The 22623-nt window shown below is 47.8% G+C and overlaps 1 protein-coding gene across 1 annotated transcript in view; it reads left to right on the plus strand.

The window, feature by feature from the left end:
* The window catches only part of GALNT18 (polypeptide N-acetylgalactosaminyltransferase 18), a 313611-nt gene that overhangs the window by 245278 nt on the left and 45710 nt on the right, over positions 1–22623 (plus strand). Inside the window, exon 7 of the mRNA XM_010964864.3 lies at positions 16451–16636. Coding sequence (XP_010963166.2) covers positions 16451–16636 — 186 coding nt within the window. The remainder of the gene's footprint in view (positions 1–16450; positions 16637–22623) is intronic.

Below are 22623 nucleotides of genomic sequence, written 5' to 3' on the forward strand. Positions count from 1 at the left end.
TACTGTTTCAGGTAAACTGACTAGTCTCTGCCAGCCCAGTTGGAAGGGGTGTGGGCACCAGCCTTCCTGCTCAGCCAAAAAGGTCTCAGGAAACCATCAGACGCACCAGATCTCATAGAAAGCCTGCAGGCAAATTCTTTGACCTCCCATCCCTGGAGACAGAGAAAATTGAACACCTTAAATTGGATTTTAGTCTTTGGTTGCTCCTAAATGTTATGGTTGGGCCAAGCCTGCTGGATCTAGAGTTCAGAATAATCGGAGAGCTTGGAATAACACATCCTTCTGTGTGTGTGAGTGAGTGAGTGAGTGAGTATGTGTGTGTATGTGGCTGAGAGCCCTGCTGCTGTTTTGTTTCATTTTGTCATGAACTGGAATCTGCTGTGGCATTGTCCTTCAGCTGCTGTCATGGGGTGAATAAAGCTTACGGAAGGCTGACAGCCGTACAGTGGAATCACTGTTCATCGATGCAGTCTTCTGAGGCCAAGGATTTCAAGACACCAAACACAGGTTTCAAGCTTATGAGATTTTGTACTTCCTAAGGGAATTTTCCAGACTCAGAGCTTTAGCTAAGACACTGTCCATGAGTTGCCTTAGCGCTGTGCTAGATGCTAATAGTGGTTTGAGTGCTCACTGTAGGTCAAGACGTAGCCTTTCCTGGTCCTTATAAATGAGTTATAAAGTCCAACAAAAATGGCTTTGCGATTTCAATCCCAGATGATGAGAGACTTGGGGGTGCCACTGACTGAAAAAGGGGTGTTTGGTGTGGAGAGTTGGTTTGTGGGGGAAATGGGGGCACATTTGATATTAGGAACAACAACAGAAATAACCAGAAAGCTTGCGTTGTTCATCCGTCTGTTTAGGCAGTGAAACATTTACTGTGCTGCTTGTGTTACACACTTGGCGTTGGGGGAGAAATGTACCACCTGGATCCTGACTTTGTCAGGAAGCCAGGACTACCTAACTAAAGGTAGAGAGAAGGCTTGAAGCTGAGATGGGGGATCTGGTGCCCCAAGTGCCCATTGAAGGTAAGAGGATGGAGGAGCCCAGTGAGGATGGAAGTTTGAACTGAAAGGAGATTTTAGAATTGAGCGTGGGCGTGGGAAATGGGATTAGTGGCAGGTGGTGCCCATAGGTACAGGGAAGAACCGACTGAAAATGTAAGAGCTGAGTTGGGGGAAAGTCACAGATGTCAGGGGGAGGCAGCATTTCAGGAGTGCACGGGTCACACTGAGATGACCGCTAATGATAACAGCCGCTGTTTATTGTTTATTTACTTTGTGTGTAGTGCTTTCTTTATGCAACACTAGACACTGTGCTAAGCACTGGGCACATGGGGATGAACAGAATAGTTTAGGTTGTGCCCTCATAGAGCTGACATCCTGGTGAGTTTTGTGCTGTACATCATTTACTCCTGAGAACCATGAGAGGCTAGACTTATGGTCCTCATTGGACAGATGAGAGCACTGAGGCTTAGAGAGTTTGAATCACGTGCAGGTCCTACAGAGAAAGAGTTTGGTGGAGCTTAGATTTGAACATGGTTCTGTCTGACGCCAAAGCCTCTCAACCCCCACCCAGCACTGAGAATGTGAGTGGAGAAAGGGTGTCCAAATGCTAGTGGAAGACACATTGGAGGGGAAGGTCGGGGTCACAGGGAAGTGACGGAAGACAAATTGCAAAGGGCTAAAGAGGGATTGAGGAGGCAGGGAGATGAGAGATTTTCTTTCACCATGAATGGAGAGAGAGGGATTCCTTGAAAACTGGCGACCTAGTGCCTGCTTGCAGGCAGAGGCCAAGTGCAAAGGTGCTGGGAAAGTGCAGACTTGACCTTAGAAGAGTAGTTGACATTTTCCTTCTAGGCGGTCAGCTATAGCCAGCCCTGCTCTGTTGGAACGTGTGCCACTGGGTGCGGCCTCCTGGGACCATGGAGCCTGAAATTTCCAGGGCCCTTGAGGTCTAAGCAGCCTGGAGTCTGTGAAGCCCAAACCTCCGGGTCTGGAGGGGCTTCCCTGGTCGCATTGCCATATGGGAGGGATGTATGGCACCCCAAGCAGTCCAGTGCCAATTATTCTGCTATGCTGGGCGGCCAGAAGGCCCCTGAAACACTGAGAGGAAGGCCTGTTTGGCACAGCACATTATCTTTGGCTCGCCAGCCATGGAGTGACTCCACAATTACAAACCAGTCGCTGAACAGACGCAGCTTAACGGTACATTATAAAAGTTTTACGGTTGGTAAAGATAAGTGCAAAATTAATCCCTAAAGAACAAAGCAATTAAAAAAGTACATAATGAAGCAATTAGCTAGAAATGGTGGGGGGCAGAAGAAGGAGAGGGCCCACAGACAATTTTACTTTGGAAGAGTTGTCACACTTATGTTTTTTTAATTGTGTTCAATGAGGGAGCTATAGAAAAGTAAGATTAATAAGATGTGCAGAAGAGGTAACACTTGATGAAGAGTTTTGAGAGCCAAGCTGGAGGAAATTTTTAACCTTCTTAAAAAGTTGGGACCAAGGGGGAAAATAGCTATAAAGGCTGTTATTGGGACCATTAACAAAATTTGATTAGAGGCTGTGGATTAGATAGTAGTAATATATCAATGTTTAATTTGCTGATTTGGGGGGAAAAAAGCAAAAGCAAAAAACCTGGGAGCCAGCAATAGATGTTAAATCTTCAGAGTCAGTCTCTCCTTTTCTTTTTCTTTTTCTTTTCTGTATTTTGCTTTACTTGATTTGGCCTGCTGCTTTGTACTGTGCCCTTGGAAGGTAGTTTCTTTGCCACCATTACATCATGGTTCTAATTTTCCAGGAAGGGACTCAGGCAAGGCCAGAATCAGGTCGCCAGAATGACTGACAGACACTGAGCAGGGGCTCCTCCCCCTCCTCCCCCTCCCCCTCCTTTCCCTCCTCCTCATCTCCCTCCTCCTCTCCCGTCTCCCCCTCCTCCTCTCCCTTCTCCCCATCCCTCCTCCTCTCCCTTCTCTTCCTCTCCCTCCTCCTTCCCCTCCCCAACCCCCTCCCCCTCTTCCCCCTCATCCCCCTCCCCTCCTCCTCTTCCTCCCCCTTTCCCTCCTCTCCCTTCTCCCCCTCCCCCTCCTCCTCTTCCACATCAGCATCAGTATCAGCATCACCACTCCAGAAACCATTGTGGTTTTCTTTTTTAAAAAACCTGATATTCACAAATCTGACATTGCAGAAGGGGACTTCAGAGACATCTACCCCCACTGCAAACACTCTTCACTTTGTAAAGCGATGCAAGGGGCAGGATCCCAATGAGTGAAATTTCCCCATGCTTACAGGTAACGGTTTACCCTACATACAAGTTTCTCCATCAAACAGGCTTACCTGCACATAAAGTTAATCTGAAAGATAAAGAGTTACCCCTGGTGTAAACTACCCCAGGACACATTTCCTTATCACTCCCTTCGGTCCTGTCTCTCTCGGAGTCTGTGCTGTCTGTCTAGTTTTGGAAAGTCTAAGGGATGGGGCCTCTTTCCTTGCTTGGTGCAGGCCACACTTGATGCAGTGTGCCTGGCTTTATTCATTAAATTTTTTTTAATTTTCTTTTTTAAATTTTTTTGGGGGGGGAGGTAATTAAGTTTACTTATTTATTTATTTTTTGAGGAGATACTGGGTATTGAACCAAGGACCTTCTGTATGTTCAGCATACATTCTACCACTTGAGCTCTACCTTCCCCCTGGCTTTATACATTACTCCTGCTTCAAATGCTGCTCATCAGTGAGTGAGGGTCTTGATGACATGTGGAATTACAGTCTCATAAAGAAATCGCAGAGTAGAGGAGGGAAAATATTAGTAATACTACAATTTCAAGACAGATGCTTATCTTGGATTTCAATGCTTCGGTGGACAGACAGCGATGAAAGGGCACGAAGACTAGATGTGTACTTACAAATTGCAGTAAGTGCTGTATTAGTCAACACCAGCTGCCATAACAAAATACCACAGACTGAATGGCTTATACAACAGAAGTTTATTTTCTCACAGCTCTGAAGGCTGAAAGTCTGAGATCAGGGGACCAGCATGGTCAGATTCTGGTGAGAGCTCTCTTCCTGGAGTGCAGATGACCACCTTCCCACTGTGCTGTTACATGCCAGAGAGGGAACTTTACTGTCTGTTCCCCCTCTTGTAAGGACACCAGTTCTGTTTGATCAGGACTCCACCCTTACAACCTCATTTAACCTTAATCACATCCTTAAAGGTTCCAGTACAGTCACATGGAGGGCATTCAACATATGAATTTTTGAAATTGGGGGGACAATGAAAAACACAGAATGTAAGCTCCAAACCTTCAAGAATTTTGTATATTTTGTTCAGTGACAAAATTCCCATCTCATACAACAGTACCCGGCACATAGAAAGTACTCAATAAATAATTGTTGAATTGAATTAAAGCAGAGAAGTGGCATGATCCAATTTATATATTTATAAGATGGATTGGAGGGCAACATGGGTTAAATCAAAGAAACTTGTTAGGAGGCTATTGATAGAGTTGTCCACACAAAGGTAATGGCAGCTTGGACCAGAATGTTAGCTGTGCAGATTGAGAGATGTGATTAAATTTAAGCTATATTTAGGAGGTAGAACTGACCACATTTGCTGATGTATTGTTGGATGGGAAGGGGGAGGAAGAGGACATAATTATGGATGAGCTACACAATTATTTTTGTAGGTTTCAGACTTGGGCTATTAGGTGGGTGAGGGGAAGACTAAGGGACAGATGGGGAGGCAGGAAAAGAAATCAAGAACTTGGTTTTGGACAAGGTAAGCTTGTGATGCCTGAGAAATATGCAAGTGGAGGTGACATTAGGCAGTTGGATATATGAATCTCCAGCTTAGCGGAATGTAGTGTTTCCTCCTGTCCCGAAAATCTCCTGTTACAGAGATGGTGAATCTTACCATCAGTGAAATCTTACAGTGATAATAGTTACACCTCATACTTAGTGGGCCCTAAACTGGGTTAGGTGTTAAAATAAACCCCCCACGTGCATTCTCTCATTTAATCCTCACAACAGCTATTTTTGCCATGTGTCATTTTTGTCTCCATTTCCATAGACAAGAAAGCTGAATATTAGAAAGTGAAATGAAGTCACCAATCCAGCAAATGGGAAATGTGGGATCTGACACCAAGACTGTTTAACCCCTATGCTCTGACCACAGTGACCCCTGTCTCTCAAGAGCCAGAGATCTTAGAAACATTTCCTACTCTCTTCTGAACGATCACGTGACCTTGAACCTCAGGTGGGAGGTAATCTGTTAGGACCCCTGCAATTCTGCTTTACTTCAAGGCTGATCTCTTTTGTAAATCCCATTTTTTAATGTGAGTTTGCTGTAGGTACCTATCAGAGATGAAACCCACGCTAACAATTCATTTTGATGTGTATGAAAAGGGCAAATCCCTTTAAGTGAAGACCCAGCACAACAGTGTTCTTAATCTGAATTCCAATGGAGTAAGAGGAAAACTCCTTAGAACAAATCATTTCTGAGTGAGAAAATGTTCAGTGTCTCAGATGTCACCTGTCACGTGGACCTCACTGTGCTGGAAGGTGACAGAGTGTATTATACTTTCCTTCAGTGATTCTAGTTGCCCTACATTTCAGAAAGGACCCTCCTGACTTATCCTCCCAGCTTATCTTTGGGGCCAGTGTCACCTTTTTTGGGGGGAGGGAGGTGGCAAATCTGGCATGGACAGTCAATTTGAATTTCATTGGGACATGCTAATGAGCCAGTCACCTGTGTGGGATTTGTTTCTGATTAGATTAAGCTTCTGATAGAGGAAAGAAACAGCCACTGATTAAAGACATAAAAAAAGAAACACTTTAAATGAGTAAGTGGTTCATCGTCCTATAGCAAACTATAAATTAAACATAGTCCAGAGGATCAACTCTGAATAGCAGCTGGATAGAGGAATACATCCACAAGAAGAAGGTGCTCACAGCGATTCCGAGGGGCTTACCCCACCAGAGGGGGCTCTGAGCACTCCTAAGGAAATGGCTGGGCCGAGTTAGCTGGTAAAAAGGACTCTCAGACTAGGCATGGGAAGGGTTTTATTGGGATTTCAGAAAATTGTTCCCTGAGTCCCTGTGACATTCAAGCTCATTATTATTCTCTGACAGCATCAGTGATGATAATGGGGCCAGAGATCTTAGTTCAAAACAAAGACGCGATTAGAGTAGGAAGTGTACATGTCAATGGGACTCTGATTTGGAACTTGGCCAATACTTCTGTCTCAGAGCTGGAGGCTTCTACAGTTTCATTCTGTAGAAATCCTTGGGCTGGAACTAGCCAGCCTTCCCAGCCTTCCCAGCTCACAGCCCTGTCTTGACTGTGCCACATGAGCAGGGCTGGAGGTGTGGCTGGGCCCCGCCTCCCGGGCTCACTCTGGGATAAGTGGAGCTGCCACGGGGCTGCTGTCTGTGGCTGTCGGAGGAACCCTGAGCCATGTGTGGTCTCCAAGCCCCTGGCTTTTCCTCTTCCATCCTGCTGGCTTCTAGCTCGGTTTTCTGACCACTGCTCTGGTTCTGACCTTGAACCAGACTCTCCCTGACAGCCTGTTTTGCAGGGGTTCTAGCACCCTGCCCAGCGCTGGTAGGTCCCTTGCTCACCCCTAGGGACTAAATCTCTGCTCTGTATCCTCAGTTCCTGGTGGGGACCTGCTCTGAATGGACTCATCACTTGGACTTGGACAATCTCTCCCCAAGCCTGGAACCTTCTGCTAGAAAGTCTCACCCAATAGACTGACCCCCTGGTCATCTGTGCTGCACGGCCCGAGCCTCTCTGGGCACCTTGCCTCTTCACAGGCTGGCAGCTTGTACAAATCAGGGAAATGATCACTGCCTGCAGCAGCAGCGCCCAGACCCCAAAGTCAGAACCCAGGACAAGTTTATTTCTCGCTCACCTCACAGTCCCCTAAAGGGTGGGAGGCTCTCCTGGCCAGCTCATCTTCAAGTGGTAGCTGAGGACTCAGGTTGCTTTTCTTGTGCGTTTCCTGTCTTTTAACTTCAAGGTCATCTTGGTGTAAACATCCAATGGCTTGGGAGGAGAAGGGGTACACGTGTTCGTGGGCTTCCCACACTGGATGCGCACCCACTTTGGCCAGAAAGTGACAGGTGTAACTTCCTTTTTTATTTCATTGGCCTGAGCCACCCACATAATCCCTCCCAACTGCAGGGGAGGCTGGGAGAGGCAGAGGAGCACGCAGAGTCAGCCACGCCCATGGAGACCCCCCTTCTCCTGTCTCTACTTCCCCAGTCCCAGGAAGGACCAGGACTAACTTCTTCCTTTTTTTTTCTGTTTTGTCTTGAGTCCATCCTAGCCTGCATTTGGTCAGTGTTAATCAGGGCGATATGAGATTTGGGGTATGAGATTCGAGGCTGATAGGAGATTTGAGGGAATCATGAATAAGCTCACCTTGGTCGGAACCATTAAAAGATGCCTTCTAATCTCGATGACCGTGTTTGCAAAGCGAGCCTCAGCCTCCTGGAATGTCCCATGAGGAAGTGAACTCTCATGGCCCCAGTCTTTATAGGCAGAGCCTTAGGGTCCGGGGACAAGCTGGGTCCAGTGTATCTCATGGGCTAGTTTGCTGAGCTTGGTGTCATGGCTGCCCCGCCGTTTCCTGTATTTCAGCAAATCTCAAATCCCTGCAAAACAGCCTTTTAACCTTTTCTTCATGAAAACCTTCCAGACATTCCAGCCCAGCTGGTCTCCTCTTGGAGTCCTGCCAGATGAATCTGCCTGCGGCCTCCTGATAGTTATGAAGAATCCCTTTCAAACAGGGAAACTGCTTCAAGTGCCTCTTAGGGCTGACCCAGAACCAGAACCCTTGAGGGACACCGTCCAAGAAAAAGCATCATTTTTTTTTCCTTCCGAGCAGCAGGTCTGTCCAGAAGACTCTTTGGCAGTGTTTTATTGCAAGAAGAGAGCTTGGGAAACTGAATCCGCAGGGACTGTTTCTCTGTGGGGTCTGATGGAAGAATAGCATTGTCAGACTTTAAAAATATTTCCTTACACTTGAAAATAATGAAATATTTGCCCTTGGAAGCCTGGGAGAGCACCAGGGAAAGGGCCCTGGGGATGACTCAGGACTAAGGCCCAACACTTTTCTTTTTTTAAATTAAAAGTGTAGCTGATTTATAATGTTGTATTCAAGGGTACAGCAAAGTTACTCAATGAGATATATATATACATATTCTTTTTTCAGATTCTTTTCCATTATAGGTTATTACAAGATATTCAATATAGTTCCCTGTGCTACAGAGTAGGTCCTTGTTAATTATCTATTTTCTATATAATAGTGTATATATCTAAATCCCAAACTCCTAATTTCTCCCTCCCCCCAACTCTTTTCCCCTTTGGTGACCATAGTTTGTTTCCTATGTCTGTGAATCTATTTCTGTTTTGTAAATAAGTTCATTTGTATCATTTTTTTCTAGATTCCATGTATCAGTGATATCATATGATATTTGTCTTTCTCTGTCTGACTTACTTCACTTAATATGATAATCTCTAGGTCCATCCATGTTGCTGCAAATGGTGTTATTTTATTCTTTTTTTCTGGCCGAGTAGTATTCCATTGTATAAATATACCACAACTTCTTTATCCAGTCCTGTGTTGATGGACATTTAGGTTGTTTCCATGTCTTGGCTATTGTATATAGTGCTGCTATGAACATTGGGGTGCGTGTGTCATTTTGAGTTAGAGTTTTCTCTGGATGTATGCCCAGTAGTGGGGTTGCTGGGTAAGTCTATTTTTAGTTTTTTAAGGAACCTCCACACTGTCTTCCATAGCACCAAGACCCAACTCTTGACCCTTCATCCGTGCAATAAGCATTCATCAAGCATCTATCGTGTGCCAGGCCCTATTTAGGCTCTAGAGGTTCCTTAAGGAGAGCAAGGTGGCCACAAGGCCTTCTCTTGCAGCCTGGTGGTGCGGGCCAATAAACAGGAGAAAATCTCCATCTCACATCTCACTGGTACTCAGGAAATTGCAAATTAAAACTACAGTGAGCATGAATTTCACAGCCATCAGATTGGCAAGATTAAAAAGTTGGACAATGCCAAATGTTGGCGAGATTGTGAAGCAACATGACTGCTCATCTGTGCTGGTGGGATTGGAGTGTGGGATACTCACTTTGGAAGAGTTAAATGTGTGTTATAACCTATGCCTCAGAAATCTCACTGTGATGTAGATACACAGAGAGGTGCCATCTCTTGGGTGCCATGAGACACATATAAGAATGTTCCAAGGAGCACTATTCATAATCCTAGAAACAACCAGACTGTCAACTACCAGTAGAATGCATAAATAAACGTCTGTATATTCATACAATGGAACACGATGGTGATGAAAGTAAATGAAGCAAGAAGTAAATTGCAAAATGCAGACAATATGCTTCCATTTATATAGCATTCAAAACCAGGTAAAACCAAGCAGGTAGTTAAGATTGATAGCAAAGAAATTACTAACAAAATTCTGGATAATGGGTTACTTTTAGAGGTAAAGAGGACCACACAGATTTCTAAGTTGCTGCCAGTGTCCTGTTTTGTAGGCAGGTGGTAGGTAAACAGTTGTCCCTTGTCTCACGTGTCTTTAAGCTGTACATACGCATTGTACACGCACAAAGCTACCGTAAGTGCTGTGCAAGAGGAAGTGGAGGTGACGTGGGAATGCAGAGCTGCGACATTTAGCCAAATTCAGGGCAGCCGGGGAGAGCAGGTAGGAATTAGCCAGACAAACAAATACATGCGCTAGAGGGAACAGGCTGACAGCTTCCGCTCTTGGCTCTTGTCTTAGCTTTGCTAGGATTTGACCTCTGTTTCCTTCTCCTTCCCGTGCAGGACGGGGACTAGTGTGAGATGGTAAGGCATCCAGGGTGAAAATTGAAGGATGCCCTAAGAATGAGTGCCCTGCTCAGCCCTCATCAGTGTCTTTGTTTGCCTGCATTTCTGACCCTATGACCACTCTGCAGACACATCTCTGATCTTCTGCCAGCAGTTCTCAGGTGTCAGCCTCCATCCTCCTTGTCTCCCTCCCCCCACTTGGCTTTCGACTCTTGTCTTGGCATTTCACAGCCAAGTTAGGCGAGACAGTTACATATAAAAAGATAATTAACAACATGAGCCAGAAATAAGGACTACATGAGTGGTACAAATCATGTGTTTCAGGAGTTTGGAGGAACAGGGCCAGGCTGGCTTTGGATGGATGGAAAGCAGGAAGGAGGATTTCTGGGCTAAGGGAACAGTGGGAACATTTTGCCAAGAGAGAAGAACTCATTAAAAGTCATAAGGACAGGATTTGGGATCTTATCCTGTGGACTGCGCTTGTGAAGGGCAAGGGGAAGGTGCCACTACCCCTGCTCCCTTCCCCATGGCGGCTGCTACTAGTAGAGGGTGGTGGCTTTTCCACTGAGTCCAGAGAGAGCCTCAGAATCCTTCTCAACCCAGTGCTTCAGAAGGACATTAACAAGTGAAGGGATTTAACGCCAGAGTCTTTGGCTATTCCTGCTGGAGACTACAGAGTGATCACCAGACTCTGAGTAGGAGGAGTGGTTGCACTGCATCCTATTGCCTTGCTTCCACTGTATCTCTATTTTACAACTCCCAGTTCACAGCTCTGCCAGTTGTGCTTCAAATACTGGCCATCCTTTGAGGTACTGGCAAGAAAACTGAGAATACAGGATGCAAAATGAAGAGGGGATCTGAAATGGCATTGAGTCCAGCTCTTCCGCTTGGCAGCTGGGAGAAACTGAGGCTTGAGAAGGAAACAGGTCAATTTATGTATGTGGCAAACATAAGACAGAAACTCAGTCTTCTGACCTTGACCTTGTACCAGCAGCTCCCCTTCCTGGGGAGGGAAAAGAATCTGATCCTTCCTAAGAACCTACTAGACACTGTCTTTGCTAGTGGGAGTTTTTCATACAGCATCTCTTTTCAACCTGCCAGTTGTCCCAATAAAAAGGCCACTGACATCCAAGGACAGATCCAAGTCAAAGGCTAATGTGTAACAGAGGAGGATTCACACCCCCTCCACCAGCCCCCAAGACCTGTGTGCTTTCTTGTAGATCCCAGCTGATGCTCCAAGTTTTTCAGAAACCATCGCAGGATTAGGGCTCCCTGGGAGGGACTGATGGTGAGAGGGGCTTGCTCTGCCCTGGGTAACTGTTGTTTACGGCCTGCTTCGGGTCACATCTGGGGACAGCCCCGCAGCTTCTCTGCAGGCTTCGGCAAGCGTTGACGAGGTCGGGGGCTTTCTCTACAGTGAGTTCATGGCTCCATAAGGCAAAACCGCCTGCGATAACCCAGGAGCATTTGATAACTTTCTGGGTTTTACGATGGTAATTTAAGCTCTGCAGCCAAAGTAACTCTCCTTGGTTGCAGCAGCATACACTAAAATGTCAGAGCTTTGCTGAAAAACCACTTGGATTTGAAGGAAGTCGTTGTGTTCAGTAAAATCTGGCACATTTTATGTTTATGGCCTTTATTAGAGGATCCAGCTGAGCAAGTTAAAACCGCCTCTCTGTATGGTTAGTGAAAAGCCCAGGGCTCTCGGATTGCTGGAATCACTCATTCAAATCACTGCTATTGAATAGGTGCTAAGTGCCCGGTACCGGTGTACACAACACGATCCTTGTCTTTCTGGAGCCTATACTGGAGTGGGGTGGCGGAGGTGGAGGGCAGACACTGAAAGAATAAATACGTAAACAGAAGTACTGCGAATAAGCATTATTAAGAGAAAGGGTGGGGCCCTAACAGTATTCAGAGGGGACCTAATTTAGACTGGGTGGGTGAAGGAAGGTAATATTTGAGCTGGGTAATAAGCAGGGGAAGTTATTCCAGAAGATGGAATAGCAGGTGCAAAGGCACAGAGACAGGAAAGAACTTGGTGTGGTCAAGAAGCAAGTTGTCCAGGACCCACCTAGAAGCCACGAGGTCCAGTCTCGGGCTGACATGCCGTCAGGCGTCCCCAGTGCCTGTAAGACTAGCACATGCCACCCTTGTAACGAGCCTGGGTCACAGGCACCCTATGTAAAAATTAAGTTCTACATCTTGGTAGTGGCTTCCTGTATCCTACAACCTCATCTACCTTTTTGGTTACTGACCTTTGGTCTTCATTTCCCAGCCACTCATTTGGTACCCATCCCCCTGGCCCGCCTCCTTTTGGCATCCCCACCCCAGAGAACTTGCAATGCTAAGCCATCATTCTGTCCCACATCTTTACCCTGCCTCCAGTGGCCCTGCTTCTCTGGCATAGTTCCTCCTGTCTGTGGCCTCCATCTGGTTTGGGTCTCGCTACCTCATGCCAGCTATGACACGTGTCCTAGGCCCAGCTGCCTTTCACTTGCTCCTCCCACGCCCCTCCCAAGCCTCCATGGAAGTTTCATGATGTCATCTTTTATGAAGTCTAAATGCCTGTGATTTTCTTTCCTGGCCTTTGTCTACCATACCATCCATGAGAGGGTCTCTGAGATTGGCTGAGAGTAAGATTTCTGAGATTCTCTGTGTCAGGCCATTAGTCAGCAGAGCGGCTCGTCACATGGGCCTCAGAGAGCAAGGGCTTTCTCTTGTTTATTTCGGTGTCATCAGGCGGGGTCCAGAAGTGGTGGGGTAAACACGCCAGATACACATCTTCTGCTCCAATGCCCAGAAGCTGCCAGGAACCCAAAGGCTAGATCCAAGGCAGATGCCTTCACCCTCTCCATAGATCTGTTCCTTCTCGCAGAAGAGAGGGGAGCAGAGATGACCTGTAGGTGGACAGGTGCTCCCAGTCTTGGCGGTGGGAGGGGTGGCTCTTGCACCCACCCCCCCAGCTAGGCAGGGGACTCTGGAGGGCAGTACGTCTTCTGTCTGTTGAGCTTCAGCCAGACATGTGAGCCCTCTGCAGTCATTTGTCCCCTGAAGGGGGCTGTACAGGAGAAGCCAAATAGTGGCGATCATAATGGTTATTATAAAATATGTAATGATACCAAGTGCAGACTAAGGGCTTACAGTATCCCGGCATTATGACAGGGGCTTCCGGAGCCCACAGCCCAGTGCAGTGGTCACTGCCACATGCATTTAGTAGATGAGACGGTAACTACCCCAGAGTTGCCACTCAGCCAGCGCGTGGGGGGGCCAGAATTGACCCAGATGTCCTGTCCCCACCACGACACCATGCACACGGAGTTCACACTGAGACAGCTCAGGGTTAAACACATCTGCACTCCGTCCCCCTCTTTGACAGGGTAAAATTGAGGCTCAGGAGAAGTAACTTGCCACAGCAACAGGTGGCGGAGGTTAAAAAAACAAATTGAGTCCAATTCTCACTAGCTCCAAAGCTGTGCTTTTAAAACCTATGTGCTACTCCCACCCGGCCCAGCCGCCCCACCTCTGCTGGAAACCCGTGATCTGTTCTAGGCACCATTTAGCACCTGTCTAAGTGCAAATCTGGTGAAGAACGTGGAGAACATTTTGAAAGAGGAAAGCAGATAATTAAACAAGCAAGTACAAGAGTGTCGTGATCGGGAAAGACAGGGCAGGGACCACAGAGCACGGCAGGCTGGCCTAGTTGAAGGGGATACAGTGCTGAGACACCAGCTGACACTCCAAGGATGTGAAGGGAAGCGGGCAGGGCTGGGGTATGTAACTGCATGAGCAGAAATCCAGAGGTGAGAGGAAGCCCGGCGTGCTGGAGGAAGTAAAAAAATGTCAGAGTGGCTGCAACATGGAGTGTGTTCAGGAAGCGAGTGCAGCACGAGGCTAGAGGGGTGGGAAGGGGCCAGGCCCCGGGAGCCTGCAGGGCTGTGCTGGGGAGGGTGCAGTGCAGGGGGTCGTGATCCAGTGCACACCTTAAAAAGATCCCTCTGGCTGCTGGGTGGAGAAGAGACTGGAGGAGGAAGGCAGGAGGGAGGTCAGTTGTTGGGAGGCTGTTGCAGAGTCCAGATGGGACATGGCAGTGGTCTGGACTAGGGTGGTGGCTGCGGGATGGGGACAGGGGAGTGGCTTCAAGAGCTCACCAGTGGGTTCACATTGCTCCTTTAACTGCACGGCTAAGGGCAGGATGGGAGGTGCTGCCACCACCCTTCTGATTAGAACCATGGCAGATGCGCCCACTGTAAGGTGATATGGTGACAAACTCTTTACTAAACAGGTCTTTTAAGAAAAGAGCTTTGTTACAAACCATGTTCTGTGTTGTGTTGCTGAAATACGTCAATTAATAGCCTCCGTTCCAGTTGCACAAAGAATAAATACCCCGACTCTGTGTTATCAATAACATATTCACAGGTTTTCCTTGAAAATCTGAGCAAAGTGAATTGGAAATCAACACAATCCCCAGAACATACAGGTCACGGAGATAAAGGTGCACAGCCTGGGGCCTTCCATGGCTCCCAGTCCTGATCCCCAGAATCACCCCCTGGTGTGGGAACTTTCCTCAAAGCCTGGTCCCCCCAGGGAAGCACTGGCTCTTCCTTGAGCTTCGGTCAGGCTCAGACAGATTCTTCTGTCTTCTGTACCAGCTGTGTGGTCTTGGGCAAGGGACAGCCTTGGTCCCTTCAACCCATCAACGACCATAGGTCTTCATCCAAGGTGTTGAGGGCAGTGACCACTACCTGACGAGCTATTCTGAAGATCCTGCTGTATATCATTTCTATAGTAACGGCTGGGACTGAGCCAGTGCTTACTATATGCTGGGCATCTTTCTAAGCACCTTGCATATAATCATGTTAATCTTCTCAACAACCCCATGAGATAGGTAGTATTAGGGTCCCCATGGGAGATGAGGAAACTGAGGCCCACTGAGATCATGTGACTTACCCAAGGTCACATAGCTAGTGTGAAACAGAGCCAGGATTTGAACTTAAGTCGTATGATTCCAAACCCTTTGCTCAGAACGACCATGCTCTGCTGTCTCTCTGTGTACACAGTTCGATGTCTGGCATGTAGTGGACGCTCAGTGAGAAGGTTTATTTCCTTTCCATTGGCTCTAAATAAGATACTACACTCAAGACAAGCTTAGAAAGTGGTTAGTCCATTGCCTTCCAAATCTAACAGCCTAGCCTGTAGGGACCAACTGGTGTGAAATAGACAGTGGACAAGAAGGCGTTGTCTTCCAGCCTAACACTGGGGAATTAAGCTAAATCTGAGGCTGACCTTACCTTGGATGAAGACCTATGATCGTTGACGGATACATGTTGTAAGTGCAAACATCATCCGTCAGATTGTCCAGTTGACAATACCTGATGAGTGACCACTGCTGTTCACCAAAAGCTCTTGATTGCTTTCCCCCAGAAGCCTCACTCATCAGCTCTGACCAGGTATTTCAGATTCATCCCACTTTATTAAGCATCAGTCCCTTATTGATTGTCTGATTAAGCATCAATCATTTGTATATTTACTCAACAAGTACTTACAACGTACCCATATGTACCAGGCCTTGTATTAGTAGCTAGAGATGAGAAACGATTGAGATGTGGGTTCTGCCCTCAAGGAGGAGAGTGGAGGGGGCAGGCTGGCCTATCAGTGGCTAAGTTGTGGCATCAAGAGCTTTGAGGGCCAGAGGAGGGAGCGATTCTGCCCCAAGAATCCAAGAATTGAGCAAAGACCCCACAACAGTGGGGCCTTGTGGCCAAGATCTTGAGAGCTGATATTTTTCAGCTGGAGAAGGAGTAGAGCGGGCATCCAAAAATTACAAAGAGAACAGGCAAAGACCTATAGGCACAAAAAAGATGTTCACGTTCCGGAACACTGACCGTTCAGAATGACTGGAATGGTTGTGGCAAGAGCTCCAAGGTACTGCCCCTCAATGTTCAGGATACAAGGTCGTTTTTCTTTATTTTTTTCAAAATCAAATTGCATCCAGTTCAAGCTCCTGCTCACCAGGGTCAGTGAGGAGTTTCATATCATTCTCTTCTTTGTAGCTCCCCCTCCCTTGGGTTCTGTCAGAACTCGGGGCCAGGAAAGATGGAGCGGGAGCAGGGCGCCTGGCTCTCTCCCTGCGGTGATCACTAATCCGTGCCCAGGCCCAGGTGGTCCATTTTAAGATCACATCTCTGCTGGGATTTTCTGCTGGTCCCTCCCTGTCAGGCGCTGCTGCAGAGAACATTGTCAAGGATTTTGTTAGCATCTTTCCTGGGGGCACGGAGAACCCAGATCACTGGTCACAAAATGTCTGGTCTCTTCTTTTAGGGGAGGGAAGGTGGAAGGAAGAGAGAAGGTGCATTAATTCTTTACTGGTAAATCTCCAGCAACAGGGAACAAGACACAAATTAATGATTCAATAACCTTCCTGCTGTAGAAGTAGAAATCAGATGCATTTTGCTCCCTTTGCAGCCAGTGGTTTGAAGAGACAACGTGAAGAGAGCCGGATTTGTCCGTGCTCTTGTTTGAGGTCACCTGCGGTCTGGGTTAGAGGCTCCAAGGCAGCTCTGGGCACTGATGAGTGGCTCTGTGTCTTCCGCAGGTGTGGCAGTGTGGTGGGAGCGTGGAGGTCCTGCCCTGCTCACGGATTGCCCACATCGAGCGAGCCCACAAGCCCTACACCGAGGACCTCACCGCCCACGTCCGCAGGAATGCCCTCAGGGTGGCCGAAGTCTGGATGGATGAATTTAAAAGCCATGTCTACATGGCATGGAACATACCCCAAGAGGTAGGAGGCCCTCGTGGGATGGGTTTCTTGGGGGGTGGTGGGAAGACAAACAAACCAACATGAGACTAAACCCTTCTTCCCATGGGACAGCCGGAGTCTTGTTTGCCATACTGGAGTGAGCTGTCAACCCCCGGAGAGACCAGATGTTAAAGAAAAGGGGCTGGCTGAGGGGCACTGAGGCGTGTCTTACCCCCCCATCCCAGGTCAGCATGCTTGAAGGCAGGCTTCTTCCCTTCAGCCCCCAGTGTCCTCATTCTATATGAGGAAATTGGACCGAGTGGCTCCACGGTTCGTCCATCCTCCCAGGTCTTCAGCTTCTCTGGCAATAGGTATTTCCTGGTCCTGAATTACAAATATCCCAGTAATCACCAAAAACCACAAAATACACCTTAAACTCCCTGGAGACTGGATTCAAGCTTCTCCAGTGAACCTTTGACCAGACCAATAAGGAATGTCCATATGCCTTTGGGATTTCTTGAGCCATACGGAGGGGGATGGGCTACACCCTCACAGGGACCCTCAGGAGAAGAGACCTGTCCTGGACATTTTTAGGCTGTTCTCACCTTCACAGAATCTCATCATTGCCTGCCACTGTACTCTAGCCCTCTAGTCACCTATACTTAAGGAACGCGAGAGAGAAAGCAATGTTTCTTTGGTAGTTTTGTTCAGCCTTGCTGTGTGTCATATGCAAATGACCTTGGACCACTGGGGTTGGGAGAACCCAACAGATGCCAGCCACAGGACCCCCACCTGCTTGCCAGCCGGTCTGCCTGAAGATCAATGCTTATGTTGCATTTTATGTGAAACAGAGCTGTTGACTGCGTGACCCCCTGCTTTCCTCCCAAGGCCATGGCGTCCCCTCAGGAGTCCTGTAGAAAGCCTCTGCTCTCTCTTCCTAATAGGGAAATGATTGATCTTTGCTTAAAGTTTCTGTGTGAAGGCCCTTTTCCCTGATCTCTCCACCAAGCTAATGTTGCTCAGGCTAAGTGATTAAGAAAGTAGGTGGGGCCATGGGCAAGAGCTTTAGCCAATTCCTGCCTACGACCACTAGGGGAAGGGGGCTTGGGTTGGGTTGCAGACTCCTACCACCAGTGAGATTTCAGCAGTTGGGAGGAAGCATGAGGAACCAAGGAGGACCAGCGGGAGAGGGAGTACAGCCAACCCTAATGAACCAGCCCCGAACGCATCCCTGACGGTGGGAGTGTTTCTAGGGAAACGGTGGTGCCTTCTAGACCCATCTGTGGCTGTGGGTGTTGGATCACAGCATTCTGGGCAGGTTGCTGAGCCCCGCTGTGGGTGTCCTCTGATAGCAAAATGTTAAGCACACTTGGAAACTCCCCAGGTGCTCACCAGTGAAGCAGTGTGGACCCCCAGGTTCTGCAGAGGCCTGGGGTTCTGTCCACACTCTGGTCCCCCTTCTCTCTGCACTCCAAAGCTGCAAAGCCCTCTCCCCATTGCATCTGCCAGATACTGAAATAGACAGCAAATCCAAAGTATAGTAGAGAACTGAGTGAGTAAAAATAATTGGAAAATGAAGAAACTCAGTGTCTGTCTGTGACTCCTAGGTGGATAGTTCAAACCAAGTCAAGTGGGTGGGGGTGGGGTGACACAAGGAAGGCAGATGAGAGGTGGACGGGTCCAGGGTAAAGCCCTAGGAGGAGAAGGAAAGGGTCAATGTGTTTCCTTTTGACCCCTCTGTTTGCTTCTACGTCCAGACTCCCCCTCCTGCCTCTTTCAGACTTGTTGGAAGAGTCAGCACTTTGCCACCTCATTCACTTCTCAAGTCCCATCCCAGTACTACCTCGGAGCTACTTTTGACAACACCATCATGGGCCTCCTAGCTGCTGGATGTAATGGACATTTTAAAGTCTTTAACCTGCAGGATTCCACCTTTCCCCTGAAACTCTTTTCTCCCTTGGATCCAGGATTCCACACCCCAGAACATCCTCATCTCTCCGATTGCGCCTAACTCCTCGTGGGCAACTCTTACTTCCAAAGGATGCTGAAGTGCTCCCCAGGGAGCCATCCTTGGCCACCTGCTCTCACGATACGCATCTCATGATACCCCATCTGGTCTTGGGTTCTGCACCCCCTGTATTTTGAGGACTTTCTAATGACTCTCTCTAGCCTGATTTCTGCCTTTAGCTTCAGCTGCACATCTTCTCCTGGCTGTTCCCACAGGCACTTCAGACTGAATCTGACCAAAACGGAATACTTTTTTCCCCCAGATCTGCATCTGTTCTTATTCTCTGTCTAAATGCGTGATGCCACCATCTGCCCAGACGTGTGAGCTTAACACTGAGCATCTTCCTTTAATCCTCTTCTCTCTCCGTCCCTATTCCCAGTCCATCACTGAGCCCTCCTTTCCGTTCCCCCTACTTCTCAGCTCAGGCCTCGTCTCTTCTTCTGCAACAGCCTCTGACTGGTTTCCCTGGCTCAAGCGTAAGCCCCTCAAATCTATCCTCCATGCTATCCAAAGTTATCTTTTTAAAAAAACTCACAGTGACCATGTCATTGTCCTGCTTCAGATCTTTAAATGACTCTCCACGTGCACAAGACCAGGCCCAAAGTCTAGTGTTGGGCATGGATCCCAGGTTTCTCCTCTGCCCACCTCTCCAGCCCCACTGCCCACCGTCCTTGTTTTGGAGTCTCCGCAGACAGCACGGACTAGGGGAACCGCCCTGAGCTCCCTGCCCACACCATGCTGTTTGTCGCCTTTGTGTGTTGGCCCATTTTGTCCTCTCTGCTTGGAATTCCTCCCCAAACCTCTTCCCCAGCCTCCACCCTCACCAATTGTCCTCCATCCTTTTAGACTCAGCTCCAGTGACCTCTTCTCTAGAAGTCAGCCCCAGCTGGGGAGAATGCCCCTTTTCACCTGCATGTCTCTGTTGTGGCATCACCACCCTGGAAAAGAATGTTCTGTTGTCTGTAAGTCCCTCTCTCATTAGACCACTGGCTCTCAAATTTGGCTGAACTTTAAAATCACTTGGGCTCTACCCCAGAGACTATGATTTAATTGGCTTGGAAGGGGAATGAGGGATCCTTTTTGGGCGGGGAGGCAGGGAGCTCTTGGAGATTTTAATGTCCATCCAGGGCTATGAACCACTGCCCTAGACCCTCGGCTCCTGAGGACAGATTGTGTTATTCATATTTGTGTCACCATGCCTAGCGCAATGTGGGTCACATGGTCAGGGCTCAGCAAAACCTCATGAATGCTGCTTAACAAACAAATCTGCTGGCCATGTGTGTGATCCCTTTCTCCCTTGGTCAATGGCTCCTAAAAGCAGATCTACAGACCAACTACATCAGAATCACTTGGAGGCCTTTTTAAGTGACATAGTCTCAGCCTCAGAAATTCTGATGAGTAATTGTATATTGGTGTCAGAATCTGTATAAGGCTCTCCAGGTGCTGGTTTGGGGAAGCCACATTCTGGGAGCAGGAATTTAGCTAATCATCCTCATCTTCCAAAATTCACCTTTAGCATCACCTACTCCAGGAAGCCTTCCTTGACTGCTCTCCTCCCCTTCCCCATCCTCCCAGCCATCTCACACCATGAGATGGACCAGTGGCTGCTCTTCCATTCTCCCTTAGCATTCTCTGCTTCCCTCCATGCTTCACACTATGGGTAGAGAGTCTGCTTACTTGTCTGAATCTTCCAGACTCTCCTTTCAGGCAGACTGTGACTTCTTCCTATGTGTATGCATGATGCTTAGGACAGTGCCTTTCATGTACCAGGCACTCCGTAAAGACGAGTTGACAAAGAAAGAAGAGGGAGGAAATGTGGATGCAGCACCCCTCCATGTTTTTCCCAGGAGTTTTCCCAGCTGCCCTTGATGTGGTGGCATCTCAATACCTCTGCTCAACCACAGGCAAACCTATTCTTGATTTACTGAACCTTTCATCTGCAGCATCCCAACTGCAAAAGTAGAGCTCGAGCCCTTCAACCCAGCCTAGTGGCTGCTTGGAGAATTAAAGAAGTGAGTATGTAGAATGGCTTTGATCAGTGCTCGGCAAATAGAAAGCGCTAGATAAGTGTTAACTCTTGTTGATGTGATTGCCTGCACCCTCTGCATTCCGGCCCCAGCTTTAAAATGCCCTTGCCAGGCAGTCGGCCTCCCTTGCCGCCTTCTCTGCAGAGTCCTTCCCGGGCCGCGCACTGAGCGAAACTGGCGCTCTCACCTGCTCCCTTACCACATTCTGTCCCAAGCATTTGGAAAGCCGGAGGAACCTCCAGCTGGCATCCTCTACTTTAATTGAAAATCCGTGTGCTTATCAACAAACAGAAAGTCAGTGTGCGGCAAAGCATCAATATTTTCTTACACCGGGTGGGGGAACTTTAGACTCGCCCCTGCTTCCTCTTGCCCGAAGACGGGCTGAGTGCCAAGGATGACTCACCACGGTTCTTAGGCGGCAGCACTTCTTTAGGTTTGGCTGCAAGGAATTTTGTGTGTCTGCGCACACCCGCAGGAACACTGGACAGCTTTCTGTGTGGCTAAGTATATTAGTGTCCTGGGGCTGCCAAAACAGATGGCCCCAAACTGGGTGGGAATATGTCCTCTCGCAGTTCTGGAGGCCAGAAGCCCAGAATCAAGGTGCCGGCAGGGTGGTGCTCCCTCCAAAGGCTCTGGGGGTGGACCCTTCCCTGCCTTGTCCAGCTTGTGGTGGCTCTTGGTGTTCCCTGGCTTGTACGTGCATCATTCCATTCTCTGCCTCTGTCTCTGTGTCTCCAGGTGTCCAAGCCTCCTCTCCTTTCTCTTGTAAAGATTTAGGCTCATCCTAAATCCAGAATGATTTCATCTCGAGATCTTTGATTAATTATATCCACAAAGACACTATTTCCAAATAAGTTCACATTCAGAGGTTCTGGGTGGACACAGTTTTGCAGAGGACACTATTCAACCCTCTGCACTAAGTATTTGGCTAAGAGGGAAGATACATTTATTGTTTTCTAGTAATAAGGGTCAAGGTGACCTTCTCTGAGAATGTTTGCTTATTTCTCAATTTCTGTCCCCTGCTCTGAAAAAGACTTTGATGCAATTGACAATAAACACACTGATGTGCTGAACCACTAAAATGGAAGGCCAAAGTCCGTTAATAAACAGGAAGCGGAAAGGGACATGGTATCTAGAAACATAAGCTAAACAAAGCTCTGGTTCTTGAGTCTCCTAGAAGTTAAAGTAGAGGTGGACCTGGATGGATTTTCTCTCTCCCACCTTTGATTAGATCATAAAGACAGAGACAAACTTTCCCTTGATCCAGAGCATAGAAAGGAAGTTTTCTTATGGGAACCCAGGATTTTAGAAAAACACAAAGCCCTTCCTGAGACAGGGTCTTGTACTGACTTTCTGTAAAAGCTGAGAAAGGGTTAATTTGTCATCATATAAATGCAATTACAGCATGAAGAGGGAAGGCCTGGGTCCAGCTTTGTGATATAAGGATAAAGTGCAGAGAAGTTTAAAGAGTTACTACTTGACGGGTGTCTTGGGTAGGGAGAGGGGTGAGCAGGTTACTTTTATCCTCAGTTGCTATGTTCACTATTTCATAGGTATTTTCTCAACTCCATCTCATCAGTATGGTTCAGGCACACGTTAGGCTAAGGGCACAGAGATAAGGAGGGTATGTTTCCTGATCGTAAGGGAGCTGGGAGCCAGCAGAGAAAGGCCAAGTAGCAGTTGCTGGGAGGGCTCTGGGCAGGAGCCAGGGAGCAGACCAATCACAGGTGAGTCATTCAGAAGTACACAGATTCCTTAAAAAACTAAACATAGACACCCTGTGATCCAGCAGTCCATCTCCTGGGCATCTGTCTGGAGGAAACTCTGATTAGAAAAGATACACACACCCCAGTGTCCATAGCAGCACTATTTACAACAGCCAAGACATGGAAGCAACCTAAATGTCCATCGACAGATGACTGGATAAAGAACATGTGGTATATTTATGCAATGGAATATTACTTGGCCATAAAAAAGAATGAAATAGTGTCATT

The sequence above is a fragment of the Camelus bactrianus genome, chromosome 10 (assembly GCF_048773025.1).
Source record: "Camelus bactrianus isolate YW-2024 breed Bactrian camel chromosome 10, ASM4877302v1, whole genome shotgun sequence".
NCBI lineage: Eukaryota > Metazoa > Chordata > Mammalia > Artiodactyla > Camelidae > Camelus > Camelus bactrianus.